The sequence below is a fragment of the Triticum aestivum genome, chromosome 5A (genome assembly GCF_018294505.1).
Source record: "Triticum aestivum cultivar Chinese Spring chromosome 5A, IWGSC CS RefSeq v2.1, whole genome shotgun sequence".
Classification (NCBI taxonomy): domain Eukaryota; kingdom Viridiplantae; phylum Streptophyta; class Magnoliopsida; order Poales; family Poaceae; genus Triticum; species Triticum aestivum.
The window spans coordinates 20,724,771-20,749,453 of record NC_057806.1 but is presented as its reverse complement, the minus strand read 5'-3'; the positions used below and the strand labels follow the sequence as shown (position 1 = coordinate 20,749,453).

The 24,683-nt window shown below is 44.8% G+C and overlaps 1 protein-coding gene and 1 pseudogene across 2 annotated transcripts; both read right to left on the bottom strand.

Moving 5' to 3' along the window:
- Window positions 1–13,302: 13,302 nt before the first annotated feature.
- On the bottom strand, window positions 13,303–17,001 carry LOC123102051 (beta-1,2-xylosyltransferase XYXT1-like; annotated as a pseudogene). The gene is made up of 4 exons (XR_006448715.1): window positions 16,407–17,001; window positions 15,072–15,155; window positions 14,744–14,884; window positions 13,303–14,669 (listed from the first exon to the last, which is right to left on the bottom strand). The product of XR_006448715.1 is annotated as a beta-1,2-xylosyltransferase XYXT1-like (transcript).
- LOC123102050 (receptor-like protein EIX2) lies at window positions 16,728–23,116 on the bottom strand. Its single transcript, XM_044523326.1, has one exon. The coding sequence runs from the start codon at window positions 22,165–22,167 to the stop codon at window positions 19,969–19,971; it is 2,199 nt and encodes a 732-aa protein (XP_044379261.1). The 5' UTR covers window positions 22,168–23,116; the 3' UTR covers window positions 16,728–19,968.
- Between the last annotated feature and the right edge of the window lie 1,567 nt (window positions 23,117–24,683).

Here is a 24,683-nt window from a genome sequence, read left to right as displayed (position 1 = left end):
TCGCTAATCATTTGCAAAAAACACCGCACATTCAGTAAACTTTTTGCAGTGTGCACTGATCGACCGATTTGCTTCGTTTGAGTGCGTTTCCGACAGATGGGGCCCGGTTTCCCCCTACGTGGCATAACGGACGGCAAACTGCGCCGTCTGGTTGAGACGACTTGGTCGGCTCGCGTCGGACCGGCCGGCCGCGCCGCCCCCACTCCACTTCTCACTCACTCATTCCTCTGCTCTCCCTCCCGCTCTCAACCTTGCTCTGCCTCCTCTCGTCTCCGCTCGCCGCCGGCCGCCATGGTGTCTTGGAGCGACGACTCGAGCAGTGAGGACTCCGAGGTGCAGATCATTTCTTCCTACGACTCCCCTATTAAGGTCAGTTGGTTCCATCGGGACTGCATTTAGGGTTTTGATTTGGGCATTTTGGATTTAGGGTTTCAGCTCGATTTGAACCAGTATATTTGTGTTGCCCAGATCCCACCAACAATGGATGACCCGTTGTTCACTGGTTCTGCTGACGATTTGAGGGTGATGTGCGAGCATGGCAAGCCAGGGAAGAAATGTGTTGCATTCCAGGGGATAAGCACTGGGAGGAGGTTCATTGCCTGTGCCGTAGAAGTAAGTTAGTAAATTAGTTGCAATGTGAAACCTCTCCTGTGTAGTACAGTTCATCTGTTCTAGGGTTAACTGTTCATGTTCTAGGGTTTACTGTTCATTGCTCATAGTTCCTGTTCATGGTTCATTGATATTGATTTATGTTCATAGTAACTGTTCATGTTAGGAAACATGCTCACAATAATTGTTGTTTAGTTTTTTGAGTTGAACTGATCTAACTGAATCTGCACCTTAACTGTAACCTGAACTTAACTAAAAATGTAACATGTGACAACATGTTTGAACTACTTTATTTTTTATTGCAGAGAGTTAATAACTGTGGATTAGTGCAGTGGGTAGATGAGGAGTGGCCAGATCATCTGCAGAATGCACTCCACAAACTGTGGCTTATGTATGAGGATGGCATCCAGGCCAATAAGATGGCATGCCTTGAGCATTCATTTACTGTGCACAATCTAGCACAACAGAAAAAAGAGTTGCAGGAGACTTATGAGAAGCTTGTTGAAGATGTGAACAACCTCTTGGATTCTCAGGATAATCTGCCACATGGAACTGATATGAATATTGCTGACAACAGCATGGAAAAGGATGCTGAGATCAAAAAATTGAAGGCAGTTGTTGATCAGTTGAAGTGCATTCATGTTGCTCAAGCCAATGTCATTAGGAATTTGAAGTTCAATCATCTGAAAGAGAAGGAAAAGATGAGCTCTGATAAGAGGACTTTGGAGTTTAGCTTTGCTGACCTGAAGAAAGAGAAGGAGAAGCTGGATTGTTACATTGTTGAGTTGACTAAAGAGAAGGAGAAGTTGAGCATTGAGAAGAGTACTTTGCAGTGTGCTGTTGCTGACCTGAAGAAAGAAGGTGAAAGTAACAAGAGGAAGCTGAAGGAAATCAAGGGTATTTGTGGTGAAGAATAAATTGTGCTGTCATATGACCATGTGGGTCATTGTCTTTAGTTACTAGCTTTGAACTATGGCTTGTAATGTGTTAAGTTTGAATCTGTTGAACTAATTTACTTATGAAGCATTGAACTATGGCTTGTAATGTGTGCTAAATTTGAATCTGTTGAACTAAGCTGTGAAGTATGGCATGGCATGTAATGGGTTTAGCTTGGATCATTTAATGAAGATGTTTGTAGTGTTATTTTTATGTTGGTTTGTGATGAAAGGTCTGTTTGTAGTTTGGATCCTTCATTTAGTGGTTGGTCGACGCCAAGACACCCAAAGTGAAAAAATGGTTAAATTAAGGTTGGTCGACGCCGAGACACCCTAAGTGATAAATTTGCTTCACTTAGGGGTTGGTCGACGCCGAGACACCCTAAGTGATAAATTTGCTTCACTTAGGGGTTGGTCGATGCACCCTAAGTGACAAATTTGCTTCACTTAGGGGTTGGTCGACGCTGAGCCACCCTAGGTGACAAATTTGCTTCACTTAGGGGTTGGTCGACGCCGAGCCACCCTAAGTGATAAATTTGCTTCACTTAGGGTTGGTCGACGCCGAGACACCCTAAGTGATAAATTTGCTTCACTTAGGGGTTGGTCGACGCCGAGCCACCCTAGGTGACAAATTTGCTTCACTTAGGGGTTGGTCGACGCCGAGCCACCCTAGGTGACAAATTTGCTTCACTTAGGGGTTGGTCGACGCTGAGCCACCCTAAGTGACAAATTTGCTTCACTTAGGGGTTTGTCGACGCCTAGCCACACTAAGTGACAAAAATGGTTCATTTAAGATTGGTCGACACCGAGCCACCCTAAGTGATAAATTTTCTTCACTTAGGGGTTGGTCGACGCCGAGCCACCCTAAGTGACAAAAATGGTTCATTTAAGATTGGTCGACGCCGAGCCACCCTAAGTGACAACAACATCATCATCATTAATATAAAATCCTAAATAGCTTGATGCAACAAAGTCTAAATGACAGCATCATATTCAACATAATCATTATCATAGTCTACTTGACATCCTCATGCATAAAAGTCTTGATCACAACCATAATTGGGTAACTTACATAGTGCCATCACAAAGTAGCCAAAATAGGCCGAATTAAACTGGTTTGAACATGACAAACTCACAGCTGTTTTGAACATCACAAACTTGAAATTGTTTTCAACATCACAAACTTGAAATTGTTTTCAACATCACCATCATGAAATTACTTCTTCTTGCTGCCCTGGGAACAATTGAACCACTCAGACATCTTGTAAGAAGGTTTTCTCAGCCTTCCAGTACCTGAAGCTCTAGGTGGTATGAATGTTTTCTTTGCAGTAGTAGAAGAACTTGGCCTAGAAGCACCAGCAGTAGATGAACTTGGCCTTCTAGCTGCAGCAGTAGATGAACTTGGCCTAGAAGCAACAACAGTAGATGCAGTTGCTCTCCTAGTTGCAGGAGGAGCTGATGGAGCTGGCCTAGGTGCTGGTGGAGCTGTAGTTCTTGCCTTGGGAACTGCTGGAGCTGATGGAGCTGGCCTAGGTGCTGGTGGAGCTGTAGTTCTTGCCCTGGGTACTGATGGAGCTGCCCTTGGGGCTGATGAAGCTGCATCAACTCTTCTGTTTTCCTGCAGTGTAAACATACAAAGATTAGAACATAGTATAGGAAATATAATCATAAACTGAATTTTTTGAAGTTTCGACAATTAACCTGATGTTGGTTCCTTCTCATTGCAAGGGCTGGCTTAAGACTTTTGTGGCAGCTAGTGTACCTATGCCCACTCAAATTGCAATTACTACAAGTGATTGATGCCATCCTAGAAGTATCCTTGGGAGCTGGCTTCTCAAACTGATTCTTTCTCCTCTTTGTCTGCTTCTTTCCTGGCTTGTCTCTGAAAACAGGTGGCTCTATGTCAGGGGTCCCAGTATTTGGCCATAGATCAGGCCCAGGCATAGGGTAGACAATTGGACTGTAGGCTTGTTGATACATTGGTTTCTTGAAGAAAGCATTAACAAAATCTTCTGGATGTAGTTTAGCCTTGTTAATTGCTGAAACACCATGATTGCAAGAAACCCTAGTCATGTCCTATTTTCTACACCCATATGTGTAATCTTTCAGATTTACTGCATATGTGCTTTCTTCACTTGCAACCTGGTATAGATCAGGTCCAGCCTTGATTGACTGACAGAATCTAGAATGTTGTTTAGCTTCTTCCAGCTTTTCAACATATGTTGGGCATATCTGCCACTTAGATGTCTCTGTCTTGGTCCTATTGGCATTGAACTTAACTAACAATTTTGTTCTGATCCCATCAACCATGGTTTTAATTGGTTTTCCTCTCACATCAAGTATCATTTTATTGAATACTTCACTTATGTTGTTCACAACCAAGTCAGTTTTACAATTTGTGTCCATGGCATGTCTAGCCCATGTATGCTTTGGTATCTTACCAAGCCATTTCCAAGCTGCTTGACACTCTTTTTTCATACCATCCATTGCTTGATTATATCCATGCTCAGTATATGAATAACTAGCCCGATCCATGTATTTCTTTAACTCTTCACCTCTAAAGCCAGCTATTTGGGAGTTCTGATAAATATGTCTAAGGCAGAATCTTTGAGGGCAATTTGGGAATACATTGGTTATTGCTTTAAGCAGACCCTGTGAAAGTAAACTAATGTTTGAATATGATGCCAGAAGACACTATTTGTAAGTACTAAGCATGTTCTAATTTGCACTATTTGTAAGTACTAAGCATGTTCTAATTTGCACTATTTGTAAGTACTAAGCATGTTCTAATTTGCACTATTTGTAAGTACTATGGTGTATGAGTTACCTTTTGTCTATCAGATATGATAGTGTAGTAGCCATGCTTCCCTGACTCACCACCAAGAGCATACTTCAGTTGTGTTAGAAACCATGACCAGCTGGCAGTGTCTTCCTTGTCAACAATTGCAAATGCAATGGGAAATATGTTGTTATTACCATCTCTACCAGTTGCAGCCAGTATTTGCTGCCCTGTGGTCAACTTAATGAAGCAGCCATCAACACCTACAGCAGGAAATTTCACATTAGTACTAGGACAACATAAATGATTGTGTTCACACAAATTAATATAGTTACCTATGAAGGGTCTGCAACCATTTAGGAAACCCTCTTTGCAAGCATTCAGGCACATGAACAAGCCATGGAATCTAGGATTTATGCTAGGATGGGCCTTCAATTGCTTTGTTGTAACAATGCATCTACTTCCTGGATTGGTATCCAACACAGCTTGGAGGTAATCCCTTATCCTTGTGTATTGTGCCCTTTGATCTCCTTGGACAACACTCTTAGCTGCTTTCCTTGCTCTGTAGGCCATGTGAATGGATACTTCTATTCCATGTTTATTCTTCAAATTGGCTATTATGGTCTGGACTGGTGTGTTTATGTCTACCCTCAACTGTTCCTCACACTCATGTGCCAACCATCTTGCAGTCGCTTTGGTGCTCTCTCCTACAGCAGCACAATTGTGGTACAAGTTCATCTTCTTTATACAAAAAGTTTTCTCATGTGCTATTTGAGAAGCAGCAATGAAAAAAGGATAGTCTTCTGTACTGCAAACTGCAATAACTCTATCTGAGCAGTTTCTATGAAAAGAGTAGTTCCTGTTTTGTGAGATGTGAAATGTAAGAAGTGCTCTCCTGAATTGTTGGACATCTAGAAAACAAAGTTTCTTCACAAATTGTTCTTGTGGGTTCTCCCTCTTCTCATCATACCAAAGCCTAGGCTTCTGCTTTCTGGCCCTGCTCTTCCTACCATTTGGTTGCCTAAATGTTGGAAGCTGAGCACCATCATTATCATCCTGACTTAATTCACCTGGGTTGCTCTCTTCATCAGATGAAGGTATCCAATCTTGCTCTATGATTTGGTCAAGACTTCCATGTGATTTGGTTGTTGGCCCCTTCCTCTGGCTTCCTCCTGTGCTGTTGCTTCCTCCTGCACTACTTCCTCCTATAGTGCTTCCTCCTCTCCTACCCTCCTCAGCTTGCTCATCCTGTCCTACCTCCTCCTCTCCTGTTTCATCCTCCAACTCCTCCTCATCTGGTTCATAAAGCTCTTCTACATTAGTGTCTCCTTCAAAGTGATTGAGAGGATCAGCTCTATGCCTCTTCATTGCCTCCAGCCTAGCTATTATGTCTTCATCTTCTAAAATCTCATTGTCACTATCACTGTCAGTGAACTCTTCAGCAAGCAGCTCTGGAAGTTTTCTCTTCGCTTCCTTGTACTTCCCTTTTTGTTTCTTATTGGTGCTAAACTTTTCAATCTCTTCATTCCTTCTCTGCTCCATCATCTTCTCAATCTTCTCTTGATCTTGGTCTGTCTCCATGAAGTACTCATGCCTCTCACTACCATAGTCCAATGCAAACTCTGGTTCACTTGGACCCTTAAGCTTCAAACATGAACTCTCCTGGGTGTTCATGACCTGGACAGGTTGTGATTGGGGCTTAACTGGACTGGGGAAAAGAACTCCTGAAGTATCTACCTCATAGACAAGTGGTACACCTAATTCAGACAAAGGGACCTGCTCTTCATAAACATGACCAATGTTCAGGTCAGCTGGTGTGGGTGCATCACTTCTCATAACTGTAATGTTAACCACATTATTTCCTTTACTGCATATGTCATCCAACATTTCTTCAACCTTGTCATCATCAGTTAATTCTTCCATTCCTGACACCCCAACTCCTGGATCTCTGACATAATACATATAATCTCTTGAACTAAAGCCTTCCAACTCTATTAGTGCAATAAGATTCCAATATGTTATGTCTAATAAGCAAATGGTTCTTTCCAAATTATCTCTATCAAAGAAATGGAACCTCACTTCCCATTCTTCATCATCCAACCTAGTTCATTTAACATAGTTGTTAACATTCAGATAAAACTTGTGTTGAACAATACAGATAAAATTCAGTAAACCTAGTGTTAAACAATTCAGTTAAAACAACTGACTATTGAGCCATTATGTTCAAAACTAGTGTGCAATTGCAGTTGAAACTACTGAGCCATTATGTTAAACTAGTGTTAAAGTTAAGTTAAAAACATCTTAGTTAGCAAGACTAAGCAGTGCAATTATGTTAAACTACTAACCAGTTCAAATTAAGTTAGCATGGCAGAATAAATTACTGTGTAAGCTGAAAACTAGTGTTACAGCTAATTTGCACTCCAAACCATTACTGTAACCCAATAATCCTAACCCTAGAACCCAAACATTACAGATAAAATTCAGTCAGCATGACTGAATAATTAAGGGCAAGCTAATTTGCAGTTCACTAACATTACTGTAACACAATAATCCAAACCAAATACAAACAACATAATCCCCAACTCTGTACTTGTCCTAGAACCCTAACCCTAGAATCCAGATCGGGGAAACAGGGAAATAGTGAGGAGGGGGAGAGGATGGATGGCTTACACCACACCGCCGAAGGAGGATGCAAAGTGCTGGCTGCCCGTCGGATTTGCCTTCACCGCCTTGGCAAATGCCCTAGCCGCCGTGTACTGCGGGTCCGGGGATTGGGGACACTAGTAGAAAACGGGCCATTAGTACCGGTTTGTAAGGGCCTTTAGTGCCGGTTATGCAACCGGCACTAACGTTTCGGCACTAAAGGCCCCCCCCTTTAGTACCGGTTCAACACGAACCAGTGCTAAAGGGGAACCACGTGGCACGAGCCAGTTCCGGGGACCGGGAGCCCTTTAGTACCGGTTGGTAACACCAACCGGTACTACATGGTTGTGGGTTTTTGTTTTATTTTGTATTTTTCAATTAAATTTGTGTTATCAATTTAATTTAGGATTGTTTTACGTTATAATGAGTTGTAGTCGTCGTCATCATCATCATCATCGCATATTAATAAATAAATAAACTCTAGCTAGCTAAAAATCATCGTAGTCGTCTAATTACCACTATTTAATCATCATAGTCATTACCGCGCTAGCTATCTAATCATCATCAACGCTGGCTAGCTTAAAGAGGAAACATTCACTTTGTAACAGAAGCAAAGATATCATCAAGTTCAACATAATCGTCACCAAGATCGAAGTTCCGGACACGGACATGAGACAAGTACTAATTAAGAGCATGAACTAGTAGCTACTAATCCTGCTGCTCCCTCTCAGGTAGAATAGCATAGAACATGTATAGCTCTCCTGATTCATCATACTGGAGCATGCAGATGAATCTGTCTCCTAATCTTGGGTTGTGCTTCACCTTACTGCCCCCTAGTACTTCTCTGCGATCGTTAACAATTTTGCTCCAATCTTTCACTATTAAGCATTCTTCTCTTTCAGAAATCCTGAATGCACTCATGTGCAATGTAGGAAATCTTGGTCGTAAGCTAACCATTGACATGCGACCTTTTGTCTCGATCCACTAAGGCACAACTGTCATCGGAAGTCCCTGTTGAACAACATCGTATAGTAATTAATATACTAAGCAATGAAAGTTTAGCTTCAAAAATAATGTATGCAAAAGATGCACTAATTAAGGGCAAATATTTAAAATCTTACCATCTTTTGATTATAGATGTGACCGTAGTTCAATACGATCACCATTGGTCGCACGTTTTGAGTACTAACATTTCTAAGTTTAGGAAATTTTTTGTCTTGACAGTATTAAGATCCTCAAGCCATGGAACATAATGACTTATCTCCTCGCAGTTTAGTTGAGCCCCGGGGCAGTAGTAGGTCCTGTCTACCAAGCGCCGGACATGTTTGCTTGAACCGAAATAAGCTGACAATACAAATTAGTTGTCAACTAGTTTTGAATAAACTGTATGAAAGACATAAACATATGCATGCATGGTTGAGAAAAACTCACCAAATGGTAGAACTGGAGGCGTTTGCACATCGACCCAGATGTCTATATTACCTTCAATATCATCTTCCGGACGAATATCAAAGGTGATAACCATATCAGGCTCAAATGCATAAGCCTTGCATAGTGCTTGCCAAGTTTTGCATTCAAAATAGGTGTATGTGTCTCCATTATATAATTTGACGTTGAAAGTATACCCATGCTCCGTCTTCAAGTAAACTCTCTTTACCTCCATATCATATATAGCACTAAAACATATCTTATCCAAGATAAAAATTCTTGCATGGCAGGGGATGCGCTAGTAGAATAGTGAAAATTTAAAATTATAAGTTGAAGCAAATGAAGCATAAGTTTTGCATTCAAATAATAATTGACAAAGTGACTTACTGTATCAACTTCGAATGTCTCATCCAGCTTGATGCTGAAGCGCCTACCATCAACAAGGAAATTTTGGTCGCACAGGCCGCGCTGGTCTTCACAGTGTTCGCACAAAATAAATTCTTTTTCGTCGTCAGATGACATTTCCTATGTTCATATAGGTGAAACATTAAACACCTATATCTAGCCAAATATATATTCATCTAACATTTGACATTAATATATCTAACTATATATTCAATTGACATTACTATATATTTAACTTTTCTATCTAATTCATCTATCATTCGACATTAATCTAACATTTATATAAACTCAAAATATATAAAAAATTAAATAAACAAAAAACTCATTAACAAATAATATTTTAATTAGATCATCAAATCTCATATACCTAATTTTTCTTACTAAAATAAACTAGTTATATTAATTATTCAACTAGTTCTAATCTCATATACCTAAATTTTCTTACTAAAAATAAACTAGTTATATTAATTATTCCACTAGTTCTAATCTCATATACCTAAATTTTCTTACTAAAAATAAACTAGTTATATTAATTATTCAACTAGTTCTAATCTCTAGTTCGACAATTTTTCTATCTAGCTAGCTAATTCATCTAACATTCGACATTAATCTAACATTCGATCATCTAATTAACTTTTCTAAAAAACAGAAAATAAGTAAAAAAAATGTGTGTGTGTATGTGTGTGTGTGTATGCATGTGTGTGTATATATACGTATATGTGTGTACGTATGTGTGTATGTGTGTGTGTATGCGTGTGTGTGTGGTATATGTGTGTGTGTGTGTGCGGCCCCGTACGCCGCCGCCCCGTACGTACGAGCGGGGGCGCCGGCGTACGGGGCGGGGGCGCCGGTGTGTGTGTATGTGTGTGTATGTATGTATGTGTATGTGTGTGCGGGAGCGAGAGATAGACGTACGGCCGCGGCGATGGCGACGGACGGCGGCGGCGTTCGGGGCGGCAGCGCGAGACGACGACGACGATGGGCGGCGGCGGGGACAGCGACGATGACGACGGACGACGGGCGGCGACGACGGGATCGAGCGGCGCGCGCGGCGGAGGTTGGAGACGAAGTGGGGATGAAACTGAAATTTTCGTAAGAGCTATATATATAGGATGGGCCTTTAGTACCGGTTGGTGGCTCCAACCGGTACTAAAGGCCTATTTTCGCCAGGCCAAGCGGCGGGAAACGAAGGCTTTTAGTACCGGTTGGAGCTACCAACCGGTGCTAAAGGGGGGGGGCCTTTAGTACCGGTTGAAGCCACGACCCGGTACTAAAGGCCTTGCGCTGCCACCCCAAAGTTTAGTCCCACCTTGCCCGTCGAAGGGCAGCCGCACTGGTTTATAAACTCAACCGCGACTACCTATTCGAACTTCTCTATATAGCAGGCTTCTGGGCCTAATTAATTAGGGCGCGCTGCCCTGTGAGTCTGCTGGCCCTCCTGGGCCTGCATTTGCACACCCTAGGTCTGGTAGACCCACAGGGCAGTGTGCCAACAAATTTGTTATATAGTTTTTTCTTTTCTGCATTACTTATTTTCTTTTATTTATTTTTGAGTAGTTTTTATATAGTTTTTTCTTTTCTGCATTATTTATTTTCTTCTATTTTTTTGAGTAATTTTTTGTATAGTTTTTTTATTTTCTGCATTATTTATTTTTGTATAGTCCGAAACCCTGATACTCGAAAAGAGTTTGTCCAATTTGTACACGAAGTGCGTCCAGTTTTTGCCGTGACCCTCTCTACTCTTTCGCGCATGCTATGCGGGTGATATGATGATACCATGCCAAGTTTCAACATTTTCAGGATTCATTTTGTAGTGATTTTCAATTTCACGGTCATTTAGCTCTCTAAACAATTAGGTAAATGACAGAAAAACAACAAATGATGTCAGAACATGTTGGAAATTGATGACGCCGCTTTAAATGCTGCATACTGAACACAAAAGAAGTCCGGAGTTTAAATAAGTTATTAAAAATAAAAAAAGGTGCAATGCTGGTTAATTTGTTTCAAGCCATTCGGAATAGTGTAGACTGCACTGCACATAGCTCAGTGCAATCTATGCTATTCCGCAAGGCTTGAAGCTAATCAAAATGTAGGTGAGCATTGCAACTCTTCGTCATTGTCTGTGCACTCACGGCTTATAAACCGCTCATACTGCCTCTCTCTTGGCGAAGATCACAAGATAGTTTGGTTAAATTGCATTACTTGTAAGTCCAGTTAACATGGATGCTTATGATGCAAGTGCAACAGCAAAAGTGAAAATTTGGCACAAATAGGTAGTTGTGTAACTAAAATAGGTAGGAGGAGAGATAGCTCTTATGTCATAAAAAAGAAGTTGTATCAAACCTTTTATGTCAGATCTAGAACAAACCAATCGATATCGCCATCATACAGCCCAACCGTGGCTCGTGATGCATATATATGCATATCAAATGCACGGTTGGACGTATGATGGCGAATCCGAATGATTTGTATTTAGTCGATGAACTGGTAGATGTATGCAATCGATGAACTGGTAGATGTATGTAGTCGATGAACTGAAAGACTTATGCAGGGAAGGCGAGAGGTGGGCTAGCTATATATAGGGTCGTCTGGCTCACAAAGTGATTGTGGTAGTTTCGATCCAACGACTCACATGAGCTAGAAAGAAACACACGATCCGTGTGATTCTTCCTGATTGGTGGGATGCACATTAGTACCCACTCCGGACTCCGAAACCCTGATACTCGGAAAGAGTTTGTCCAGTTTGTACACGAAGTGCGTCCAGTTTTTGCCGTGACCCTCTCTACTCTTTCGCGCATGCTATGCGGGTGATATGATGATACCATACCAAGTTTCAACATTTTCAGGATTCATTTTGTAGTGATTTTCAATTTCACGGTCATTTAGCTCTCTAAACAATTAGGTAAATGACCGAAAAACAACAAATGATGTCAGAACATGTTGGAAATTGATGACGTCGCTTTAAATGCTGCATACTGAACACAAAAGAAGTCCGGAGTTTAAATAAGTTATTAAAAATAAAAAAGAGGTGCAATGCTGGTTAATTTGCTTCAAGCCATTCGAAATAGTGTAGACTGCACTGCACATAGCTCAGTGCAATCTATGCTATTCCGCAAGGCTTGAAGCTAATTAACATGTGGGTGAGCATTGCAACTCTTCGTCATTGTCTGTGCACTCACGGCTTATAAACCGCTCATACTGCCTCTCTCTTGGCGAGGTGGGACTAAAAGCAGCTTGCCATAACCTCATTAGTACCGGTTCGTGGTAAGAACCGGCACTAAATGGTGATGGTGGGGCCATAGCCTGACCGCATGCTGATGCAGCCTCCTCTTTAGTACCGGTTCGTGGCATGAACCGGTACTAAAGGTTCGCCACGAACCGGTACTATTGATCGCCGCCTCGAACCGGCACTAATGTACACATTAGTGTCGGCTCTAATTCAAACCGGCACTAATGTGCTTCACGTTTGACCCTTTTTCTACTAGTGGGAGGAGGCACCGCCTGAGAAGGATTCGAGCTCCCGCAGAGCTCCAGTGGATCTCCATCACCACCAGCATCGCCAGTGGAAGCGCCGCCGCCGCCGCCGCCGCCGCGGCCATCGCCGCCGCCAGGTTTCGCCTTCCCCATTGAAGCCCCAGGGAGAGCAGAGGAGCGACTGAGTGAGAAGTGGAGTGGGGGCGGCGCGGTCGGCCGGTCCGACGCGAGCCGACCAAGTCGTCTCGACCAGACGGCGCCGTTTGCCGTCCGTTATGCCACGTAGGGGGAAACCGGGCCCCATCTGTCAGAAACGCACTCAAACGAAGCAAATCGGTCGATCAGTGCACACTGCAAAAAGTTTACTGAATATGCGGTGTTTTTTGCAAATGATTAGCGACCTCGTGGTTTTCTGCAATCGATGCCCCAAATGTGGTGGTTTTTTGCAATTCACTCCCAACATACGTACGATTGCTCAAAAATTAGTGAAACATGTCTATAACAGATTATTATCATTATATCAGCACATAAATACCATCTCAGCATCTTAGGGGCATTCCTGACTTTTTACTCGAAAGCGACAGCTCAGACAGCCAGTTTACCAAACGGTAACACAACCCACAGCAGCTTTTCCATCACAACAGCTTTCCCACAGCTCACAACCCACAACACCTTTTCCACGGCTCACAGCCCATAGCAGCTTTTCCGCAGCTCACAGCCCAACCAAGCACCCTCGTAATGATGTATATTGAGTAGACAAGATTTCGATCTCAAGCGATGATGCAACCACCACTTTGCCTTCAAACCTAACATGTTCCCTATTGAAACGTAAATTCTTTCTCAAAGATGGTACGTTCTTTAAGCAATCTACATGACAACTATTTGAGAAACTGTATAAATTTGGTACCACAACATATGGATCCCATATGAGGGCACCATGCCAAGTTTCATGTTTTTCGATTTCGTTTGCAATTCGCTATTAAAATAGCAATAAACTTCATGTTCGGGTCGAGTCCTGGCACCTAGATGTTTGCAATTCCTTTCCATTTCTAAACATAGAACAAAGACCATAAATAAAACAATTTAACTCAATTATCCAAACATTTCAAGTACTTGCAGTAAAATTTTGAGTTATTTGTCATTCTCAAAAAATTTAGGAACAGAGGTAGTAGTATCACGTATCTAGTTTCCCTACTCCTGGAGCGTCCGGATTAGCTGATGCAGCGTGGGAGCAAATCTGGTGACGTTGAGTCTGATGTCTTGCTCCGCCCAGAAGTAGCGCTTTGCACCCTGCCACCCCTGCTTGTGCACCGAGTCCGGGTCACTAACCGCCGGGTGGTCCTTGCCGTACTTTTCGTAGAGCGTGCTCTCCTCGGCACTGATGAAGTACTGGATGTGCTGCACCATCACCGCCGTGGCCTGATTGCCGTAGTAATGCAAGGCCTCGCGCTCCAGGCCCAGCCCCACCACCTGCAGCAGCACCGCGTTGGTGCGCAAGAAGAAGAAGTTTGTGAGCGCGGCCCCGTGCACGCCCATCAGCACGTCGCATGAGTCCACCGCCCGGGCGAACTCCTCCATCCCCATGTCACGGCTCGGCTCCATGACCAGCAGCTCGAACCCGGCTGCCTCCACCGCCGCGGAGACCTCCGGAAGGTTGACGAACTTCCTGCTCTCGCCGCGATTGATGAGCAAGAGCCGCGGCTTTGGATTCTCCGTGACAGCAGTGCCATTGTCGTTGCCGGCTGCGTTCTTCTTGCTGGCCTCCTTGTACGGGATTCCTCGGTCGTCCGACGGGAGCAGGAAGACGTCCCGGACGTACAGGCGGAAGTCCAGCAATGTGTAGTTGCGCGGCGTGCGGGCTGGGTCGATGTCGAGGTCGCCGTGGCTGCGGAGGCCGACTATGATGTGCGGGTAGCAACGGACGCCAGCGTCCTTGTTGAAGTCGATGATGTCGTAGCGTGACAGGTTGGTGAGGACGAGACGATACTTGTCCACGAACCACGGCTGGAGCTCGGTGACAAGGAACTGGACCTCGCCGTCTTAGGCGCGGGTGGTGATGAAGAGCGGGATCAGGAGATCGCTCAAGTCGTGCCATGGGTTGCCTATGATCCCATTCATGGCGAACACGACGGCCGGGACAGTGTGCCGAGAGGTGCACTCCGGTGCCACCAAGGACTGGGCGGCGCTCAGGGTCTTGACATTCACCTCCTTGATGTCCCCCAGTTGCTTGCGGGACTGGTCCTTGATGGCCCACTCCGGGCCGTCGGTGCCGCGCTCGTCGGCTGGCGGGACATAGAGGACGGTACGGTTGGCGCCGATGGCACGGGCGTCTCCGGTGATCTCGCAGATGTCGTACCTAGGATCAGAGAGGTCGCAGATGGGCTTGCGCGGAGCACCTGCATGCACGCGGCCTGATTCAGATTATGAATGAAATGGCATTCGAACGGAAGCAAAGTTAAGCGCAACGAACCACGTTTGACGTCTCGATCGAGTTCTTGGCGAATGAGCTCTTCCTGCGTCTTGTCGTCACTAGCATCATTTTTTCCTGTTTGGCCTAACTGGCCCCTTGTTTCCCTATCATTCTTGGCTACATCGTCCTTCTGCCCGTTATCTATGTCATGTGTTGCAGTTGTCAATGTTAGTATGCCAATCAACAAACAAAATACCTAGGGTTTGGTATATGTATCTACTACTATGAATTTAGTATAATCGTATTCATAGTTTCATACACATATCTACTACCCTGATACCTATGCTATATAACAGGATGACCCGACGCGCAGTAGTAATTGATATACCTTGAATAGAATTGTTAGGTGCCAACAACGCTGGAGGAGAAGAGGCCCTGGCATTTTGCTCGCCCGATGTGGACTGCAGAACGACTACACACATACGAAGAAGCAAGCATATATCATTCTAAAGTAAATAATTACATAAATAAACGACTCACAAATTTTAGAAAATATGTGTGATCCTGTTTTGAGACTAGAAACACCCTGAGCGAATCTTGTAGCTTGTTTGGCAGTACTGCCCAACATTAACTTTCAATTAGTACTCCCTCCGTAAAAAAAAATATATAAGATCACTTAGAGGGAATACTAGGTAGGTATGGATCAGGGGCGGATTCTATAGGAAACACCGGAGAACCACACACCACGCAAACACCGGCCCGCAGCACATAAACAACTTGTGTCAAAATAATGGACAGAAAGAGAAATATATTAGTTGGGAGAGACCAAGGCATGCCAGACTAAAGGAAATAAACATGGAGAGGAAAGTGGAGGTTGGACCGGATGTGGCTGTTCTGATCTCAGGCTCGTGTGAGATTGGGTAAACAGTAAAATCAAATAAAAAGGAAAAGACATAAAAAATCTGATTTTTTGTGTGTGAAACATTGAAAAATGTTTTGATAGCTTGCAGAATTTCGTCACCAGGTGATATTTCTGGAAAATATGGCAAAAAAATTGAGGCTCCAAAATGTTATGTTCAAAAACATTTTGGAGCATCGATTTTTTTTGCCACGTCTTTCACGTCATTGTAGGATGAAATTTTGCAAGCTATATTAAAACATTTGCCAATTTTTCACACAGCAAAATCAGATTTTCCTTTGATTTTTTTTACTGAGCTCGGGATTAGAACAACACTTTCGAGATCGAACCTCAATCCTAGCGCCCTTAACTGAAACAAAATGGCTTTGTATATGAAAATAGTGGAGTACTATCTAATGACATTAAATAAATATTTACATATAGTTTATATCTTAATGTTGCACTTGTATCTAAAACAACCCTTAGTTAATATCTTTAGATGGTCGCATTTACTGTTTTACATGACTCATATATTACATAATTTATGTATGATCCAGTATCATAATATGATGCTATTGTCATATACTTCCTCATGCTTAAGTAGTTGACATTGCATCATATACCTACCCTATCCCACTACAAAAGAAGATTACCACTACTAAGTAACCCCCCTTCGTTCACTATTCTAAGATGTTCTAACTATTTTCTGATTTAGGGATGTATATATACGCATTTTAATGTGTCCATTCACTCATTTAAGTCCATATATAGTCTATAGTAAAATATCAAAAGCATGTTATATTTGTGAACGGAGGGAGTACTAACCAATGTCATTCGCGGGCCGGGACGGGCCAAACACCACGGTGGTGTGGAGCACGAGGATGACGATGAGAGCAAACAGGAACCCAACCACGGCCTGGCGGCGGTGAGCCAACGTTTTCGCCGCGCCCTTCACCGCCTGCGCCGGCGCCGAGAACGAGTTGGCAGCCATCCGGTCGCCGCCTTGACCGGCCGACGGTCGCTTCTCCTTCCGTGTCTTGATCTCTTCTCTCCCTCTGGTCCAACTACATTCTAAATCTGTGTCTTGAGTAGCCTCTTTCTTCTCTCCCTCTGTTGTAACTACATTCTAAATCTGTGTGCTGGGTAAACTCTTCTTCTCTCCCTCTGTTGTAACTACATTCTAAATCTGTGTGCTGGGTAACCTCTTCTTCTCTCCCTCTGCTCTAACTACATTCTAAATCTGTGCCCTGGGTAAACTCTTCTTCTCTCCTTCTGCTCTAACTACATTCTAAATTTGTGTCCTGAGTAGCCTCTTCTTCCCTCCCTCTGTCTAAATCTGTGTGCTGGGTAAACTCTTCTTCTCTCTCCTTCGGCTCAAACTAGATTGTAAATTTGTGTGTTGGGTAACCTCTGCCTGTGGCGCATATGTAGAGTATGTGTTTATATACACGCAGCAGGCTGTTTGCGGGCGTCCTAGTGATCTCCATGTGCGTGGTTGCAGTAAGAGGTTTGACTAGGAAGGGTTGGGCGGTGAGCCCGCATGGATCCACTCGCACCTGGAGTAGCTTCATCCTTACTCCTGCAAGTCAGCGACTTGGATTAGAATAGTACATGAATAGTACTCCCTTCGTTTTTATTTAGTTTGCATATTAGCTTTGGTCAAAGTCAAGCTTTACAAACTTTGATCAAGTTTATATACAAAAATATTAAGATATACAATAACAAATCAACAACATTAGATTTATTATTAAATGTACTTTCACATCGTATAGAATTATTATGATAAATGTCTATATTATTTTCTGTAAACTTAGCCAACTTTATGAAGTTTAACTTTAGTCAACTCTAATATGCAGAGTAAATAAAAACGGAGAGAATATGGCAAACGGCTCTCTGTTCGACGGTCAGCTGGCGCAGTTAATTGCAATTAGACAAGTGATGGGACCCGACCCGAGGTGGTCAACCCGCCAAACACGCCATTAATGGGGCATGTGAACCCCGAGGCCGTCGCTAGCAACGTGCGCCGATCCGATCCGATCCGACACCAGATGCAAAGGCTAACCAGCTGTGCCGTGCCGACCATACGCGCGCAGAGGTGGGTGCGGACTGGTGTAGAAGGATCTGGGATGACACCTCGGACGTCGGGTCGGTTTGCATTACTTTGACTTGTGATAACCAAGGGCAAAAATTAATCGGAATTCTGTAGTTGTTGGCTCAAGAAACGTACTATTTCTAGAAGGCACAGTTAAATTTATGTGGGTTTTCACAATAAACAAGGTTTAAGGCGCATTGCATTTATTTCTAGTAGCTAATTAGTACATCGATATACTATTTCTATATGCATGCGTAGTGTGAATGTTATTTTTTAGCCCATCCCACTACCAATAGATAACCACATAGGTCCCAAAGAATTTCCAAGCGCGCCTTTTAAACCGTGACGGAGGGAGTATAAAGATTCGTGCATTGGCTTGGATTTCTCATGTGAGAGTACACTCATCTTGCGTATTCTAGAAAAAAGAGAGTATATACTAATCTGATGAGACACATATATACTACCTCCGTTCTGGTTTATTGGACCCTGTCAGAAGAGATAGAGAGCGAGGATTGGCATAATCTGCTGGATGCATTACTGAGCCTTGAGGACGAGTATATACTGAGGGCTGCTTTATTGGTTCTCCTTGGATTTTGTGTCAAATTTTGACCTAAGATTTAACTAACACATGTTAATGCATGTTAATAATAATAATAATAATATTGAAAATTACGTTCAAATACGAATCTAACAATCTAATTTTTGGTGATATGCATTAATATTTTGTTAGTTAAATCTATGGTTAAATTTTGGCAAAAAATACAAAGGGGACCAATAAACCAGGACGGAGGTAGTATAAAACTTGGAGGGCAAGACGCCTACAAGAGATAAGATGAAAACAATTTTTATCTAATCCCGGGCAATCTCTAAACGCCAAATATATCTCTAACATCCCACCGCAGTCGTAGCGGTAGCGTTGCGAACAACAGAAGCATCGCGGACGGTCAGGCTGGAGAGAATAGCAGCCAATGGGCTGACATCCCCCCGCAGTCGCAGCGGGAGCATCGTGGGCGGCGACGGGTCGCAGACGCGTGGACTGTAGAGGAAGCCGACGAGTTGCCCCAGCGAGTTGATAGCCCTTTGTGTCGTTGTTGAGGTAGCCGAAAGCGTGGGTTGGTATAGCCGTGCTCGAGGTAGCCGTGGTCGATGTCGAGTTGGGGTGGCCGGTGTCGAGCGAGTCGTCGTGGAGCTGCGGGCGCAAAGAGGCGCCGAGTTAGTCATGGACACAATGACGAGGAGGTAGTGGTGAGCCAGGAAGAAGACGGTGTTGATGAGGCGTCGCGCTGGGTTTGCCAAGTCCGGGGACACCGGACACGTCGTGAACGAAGGCTCGCGTCGGTGTTGCCAGCACCAGACATGCATAGATGGACAAAGACAAAGTTGATGAAGTGTCGCTCCAGGCTTGCCAGGCCCGGGGACATGTCGTGGACGATGGCACGCGTCGATATTGATAGCACCGGACATGCGAAGCCGGGGACCTGCAAAAGATGTACGCTATGTCGGAGGAGTCGGAGGGGTTAGCGGAGGAGGACTCAACAACAGTTGCGACGCCAATTGGCGTGGGGCCGATGTCGCCGACGATGTTCAGAGTAGACGAAGTGGTCGGGGAACATGACGTCGACGTTGGTGATGAGCTGGTGTTGTACGAAGATGAATGGGGTGGATGGGCGGTGCGACTTGGGTGAGCGAGTAGCAATGGAGCCAAAGAAGAGCAGCAGCCGCGGACGGGCGGCTGGGTTAGGAGCACGGCGACAATGCTCGAAGTAGGTGAGGAAGAACCTAATAGCGTGACGAAGACCAGTGCCGATAGTGGCGTTCTCGCGCCAAGGGAGGCTATGTGGCACGTACCACGTGGAAGTCGACGCACGGGAACGACGCAGTGGACCGCATACCACGGTGCTACGGCCTGAAGCGGCGACACATCGTCAGCATACTAATCAGGGCGACGGCAGGAAGACCTCGCGTGGCAGCAGGGACCGCGCGTCACACTTGCTACGGCCCGGCGGGGCGACGCAGCGGCAGCGTGAGGGTCGGTGCAGCCGCGGGTACAGCCTAGAGCTGACGGCCTCGGGGCGGCGGTGGACCGCGGGCCGCAAAACTATGACCCAAAAGGGCGACACAGCGGCAGCGCGCAGGTCGGTGCAACCACGGGGATGACCACGGGCGGCGGCAGGGACAGCGTGCTGCGGTGCTACGGCCCGAAGGGGCGACGTAGCGGCAGCGCGCGAGTCGGTGGAGTGGCGAAGAGAACCACGGGGAGGTGGCGCTGCCGCCCGACGAGGCGACGCGGTGACATCACCGGAAAAAAGCAATTCTCCATGTCCCCTTGAACAACAGTGCACAAAACACTATCCAGAGCCCCGCCACAAGTCCCAGCACAAAACCAAAATGAAAGGTCAGTGGATCAAACTCTTGCTTGCTGCTTCCGAGATCACCATCGATAGAAGTACCATTTCCTGAACAATTGTTGTGGAGAGGAGGCCCACAAAGTCCACTGTTGCCGATGTACATAATTGACGGGTTGTCCAAATTGAGGGTGTCAAGTTGGCGGCCAGAGGGTATCCTTCCAGATAAATTGTTGTAGGATAGGTTCAAGGCCTCCAAAGATGTTAGACTTGACAAGCTGGACGGGATTCCACCGGAGAGCTTGTTCCCAGAGAGGTCAAGAGATACCAGTGACTGCATGGCCCCAATCATGTTTGGAATTTGTCCACTCAATTTGTTTGATGATAAATTCAAATTCATCAGTGCAACAAGGAAAGTGATGTCTCCAGGGATTTCACCAGTCAAGGAGTTGCTTGATAAATCAATGCTTACAAAATCTGCAAGTGTTTTACCATACACAAGTTGTTGTCCTTTTGTAACCACTGAAAATATATCTCCGAATAGACCAGGTTCCATCACGATCATTTTGTATCCCATGACTCGATACATTTCCACAAAATCCATATTTACCTTTGTCATAAATGTTAAGTTTGACAGATGCCAAGGTACTGCACCAGAAAAATTATTGCTTGATAGATCCAGGTATTGAAGATACTTAAGCATTGTTATGTCGACTGGAATACTATCAGAAAATGCATTGTGGCTCAGGAGTACAAAACCTAAATTCCCCAGATCTCCAATCCATGTAGGCAATCTTCCAGACAACTTGTTCCATGCAAGATCCAAGAACTCCATATTTGTGTTATTCTGCAAAAATGCAGGGAACTTTCCTGATAAACTGTTGTTACTGAGCACGAAATACTGTAGTTTTTGGATGTCAAAACACTGAGGAATTTCACCCTCCAAAAAATTGTTTGACAAATCCAGATAAAACAGTTGTTGCAATTTGCAAACAGGTTCTGGAATGGACCCAACAATTCGATTTGAATAGACAATCAATAGTTCAAGTTGGGAGGCTTCAAAATTTGATGGTATTATTCCTGAAAAGTTATTGTTGGAGATGTCTAACGCAGTGATATTTGCCAGCAATGAAGGTATTGACCCGGTGAGCTGGTTTGATGTTAGAGAAAGAGTTTCCAAAGCCATACCATCCAGGTGTGCTGGCAAGCTGCCACTTATTTGGTTGTTAGAGATGTCGAGATGTAATGTCTGTGAAAATGTATACCAAAACCAATCAGGAAACTTGTCGTCCAAACCAGTGCTCGAAATGTAAAGTTTAGTGATCCCCCGCAGCTGCTGAAGCCAAGCTGGAAAGAGAGGACCGATCTGGCAAGATCGAAAATCTGCATATTGTAGCCTAAACAGAGAATGCCAATCTGAATCCACTACAATCTTCAAGTTATTGGAAGACAAGTCTATGGAGTTTAAACTTTTTAGGTTTGCAAAGTGTTCTTCTGTGATCAGACCACTAAGGTTGTTGTTGCTTAGGTCCAGATAATCCAGAATCTTGAGAGAACCTAATTCAGTGGGTACACTTCCATTAAGGTGATTATTGGAGAGGACTAGGAAGGTTAAGCTAGTTGAATGCATAACCTCTGATGGTATTGGTCCAGTAAATTTGTTCCCTCCGAGAGAAAGAGTATTCAAATGCTTCAATTTTCCAAGCTCGGCTGGTATACTTCCGGTCAAGTTGTTGCCGCTTATGTCCAAAGAAGTCAGAGCAGTAAGGGCACCAATTTCAGTTGGTACATTCCCATTGAGCTGATTCAGGCTGATATCAAGGTCAGTTAAATGCGCCAAATTCCAAGTCCCTGGTGGTAGAAATCCAACAAGATTGTTGCTAGACAGGTCAAGTATGCTCAAGCTGCTAAATTGCCCTATAAAATTTGGCAGGGTCCCAATGAATTCGTTTTGATGGAAATGCAGCTCTGACAATTTTCCCCATGCGCATCGCGGTAACCCCTCCATCACCTCCACTATATCCCCATTCATAGAATTGATAGAGAGGTTGAGGATTTCCAAACAGCAAAGATTTTCAAGAACGGTCATAAGGTTTTCAGTCCTATTCAGATGGTTGAATGACAAATCAAGTACCTTGAGTGATGTCATGTTTCCTAGTGCGTCCGGAAATTTTCCAAATAACTGGTTCCAACCAACATTTAGGTATTTGAGGGTCGTCACTTTCCAAAACCAACTTGATGCAATTGAGTGGCCTAACTGATTCCTTGACAAATCAAGCTTCTAAAGTTTCGTGAGGTTAAGGTAAGGAAGCGATTGGCTTGCAGTATCAAGTGAACATTGAACAAGATTGATAACCCTTAGAGATGGAATCATATTCAAGGTACGAGACCAGTCGGTTATCACTGAGAGATTTATTTTGCTCATGCTAAGGTACTGCAGCAATGGTAGCTTTGTTAACCAGGTGATATCCGTTGAATACATCTCGGAAAAAAACCAACCTGGGCAAGGTCAAGATGCTGCAACTTAGACAAGTTACCAAGTTGAGAAGGAACTCTACCAGTAAATGGAATGCCAGAGAGGTCAAGATATCTCAAGTTCTCCATGGAGCCCAAGAACTGAGGAATATAATTATTTGGGCCTAGCAAACAGTTCATGCTAAGATCCAGGTGCTCTAGATGCTTCAAGGAAAGTAGAGAGGGACTTATCTCGCCAAACAATGAATTAGCATTACTGCATGGACCTTTGAAAGTGTACGGAATTGTATTGCGAAGGCGAAGCTTGATGACATGGCCTGTCTGGTTGTTGCAGCTGATGCCCCTCCACCGGCAGCAATATGTCCCTGCCACGAGGCGAGGGCATGATCGCCGTCACTTGTGATGCCCTTGTGGAAGGAGATCAAGGCGGCCCTCTCGGCTGGGATGCAGCCGCCGCCATGGGCATGCACCACTTGTGAAGATGAAGCGATGCTTATGGCGATGAGGGTAGTGAACAGGAGATGCATCTTGGAAGAACAACAGCTGAGTAGTTGGGGAAGCATCATACGGGCTAGATCTGTATATATGCTACAGGCTTAGTGTTACTAGTATTCAGCTATGTAGCAGAGACATACTACCAGGAACGTTCGGCCATATTACTAAGCCCCACGGGGTCTACGGTCAAAGTCCCAGTCATGCAATTTTGTGCTAGAACTAGAATGTGGTGGGAGTTGCCTGCCTGCAATCACACGCCACTGTCAAGGTCACTACTCAATATTGTTTGTTGTATATGCACGTCGCACTCTGGACTTGAGCAGGCCAAAATCGAACACAACTGCTCCACAGCCCCGGGATTGCCTCTATGTACACTATTTCTTTTTGCCAAATCCACTTGCTGTTTGTCGATTATATAGAAGTATCCAACAATATGAAGCACGGCCTCACCAAAAGATAAAATGACACATTATATAAATCGACGAGTGAAAATCTCTAGTAGAATTCTGATGTCCATAGATAGGCAATGGAAACTAATCTTGTGGACATCTTATGCTAAAATACTTGAGCGTGCTAGAAGCCTTTTTGGACCAGCGGAGACAAATGGAAAAAAGAAGGGAAGACATTAATATGTACAACATGATGAAAAACGGTGAAGGCTTTAAGCCACTGCGCTTCTAGTCTAACACGATGACTATGGGTCGTGTTCCAACATGGGACATGAAGATTGTCTACCGCTATCTTCTCTTGAACCATTTCCCTTCAACTCTAGCCCATCTAGCTCTTCCTCGATCTGTACTGAAGCTAAGAGCATCTCCAGCCGTTGTGCCCGTCAGGAGGCATTTTTTCAGCCTCGTGGGGTTGGCCCGGCGAATTATTTGGCACGGGGGTGAGAATTTTCCCCGCCCCCCCCCCCCAATAGGTTGTCTCTTTTCTTGTTTTTTTTTGTTTTTATTGTGCATGTCGTTACAACAAACACGTTGTGGGCACTGCCGGCCACACCAGCTCGAGCTCGCCGGCGACGACCCCAGGCCACCCCTCCCGCCCCAGTGGACGCCGAGCTCGACCTCTGCCACGCGAGCACGTCATCTACAGTTGGCGCGCCGCCAAAATACGGCATGCCCATCTGCCGCAGCTGCAACGCCTCCTCCGCGGTCGCCACCCTCGCATCGAACGCCCCCGTGTCACCGTCCTCCACCGACAGGCCCTGTTTGAGCCGCCCAAGCTTGCGGGCGACCGCTTGGGCACTTCTTGCAGGTCAAAGAAGATGAAGCCGAGGTGGGCGTAGGCTCGGGTCCGCACGACATGCGCGTCGATGCAGAGTACAGCGGCTGCTTGTCGCCGTCGTCCTGGTTCTTCTTGGCATGCGGTCCATCAGGTCGTAGGACGCGCTGTCGCCACCCGAGGAGGCCATGCTCCGCTTGGCGGCGGTCTGGGGGAGGATCTCGAGGTTGCCGGCGACTCCGGTTGTGGCCAGCTGCATCTTGGACGGAGAGTGCAGCTAGGCCTTGACGGCGAGTGCAGCTAGGCACAGGCGGGGATGCGGCGAGTAGGCAGGGAGTGGCGAGGCAGGCGCACGGCGAGGAGAGGAGCAAGGCGGCGAGCGGGAAGACAGACGCGCGACATGTGACTTGGTGGGGAGGGGAAGGAAAATGGAAAGTGCACGTGGGTGTGGCCCGGAGAAAAAGGGTAAAG

What these genes read in the sequence shown, in the direction of transcription:
- LOC123102050 (XM_044523326.1), bottom strand. Translation starts at nt 22,167, where the DNA reads ATGACATCACTCAAGGTACTTGATTTGTCATTCAACCATCTGAATAGG.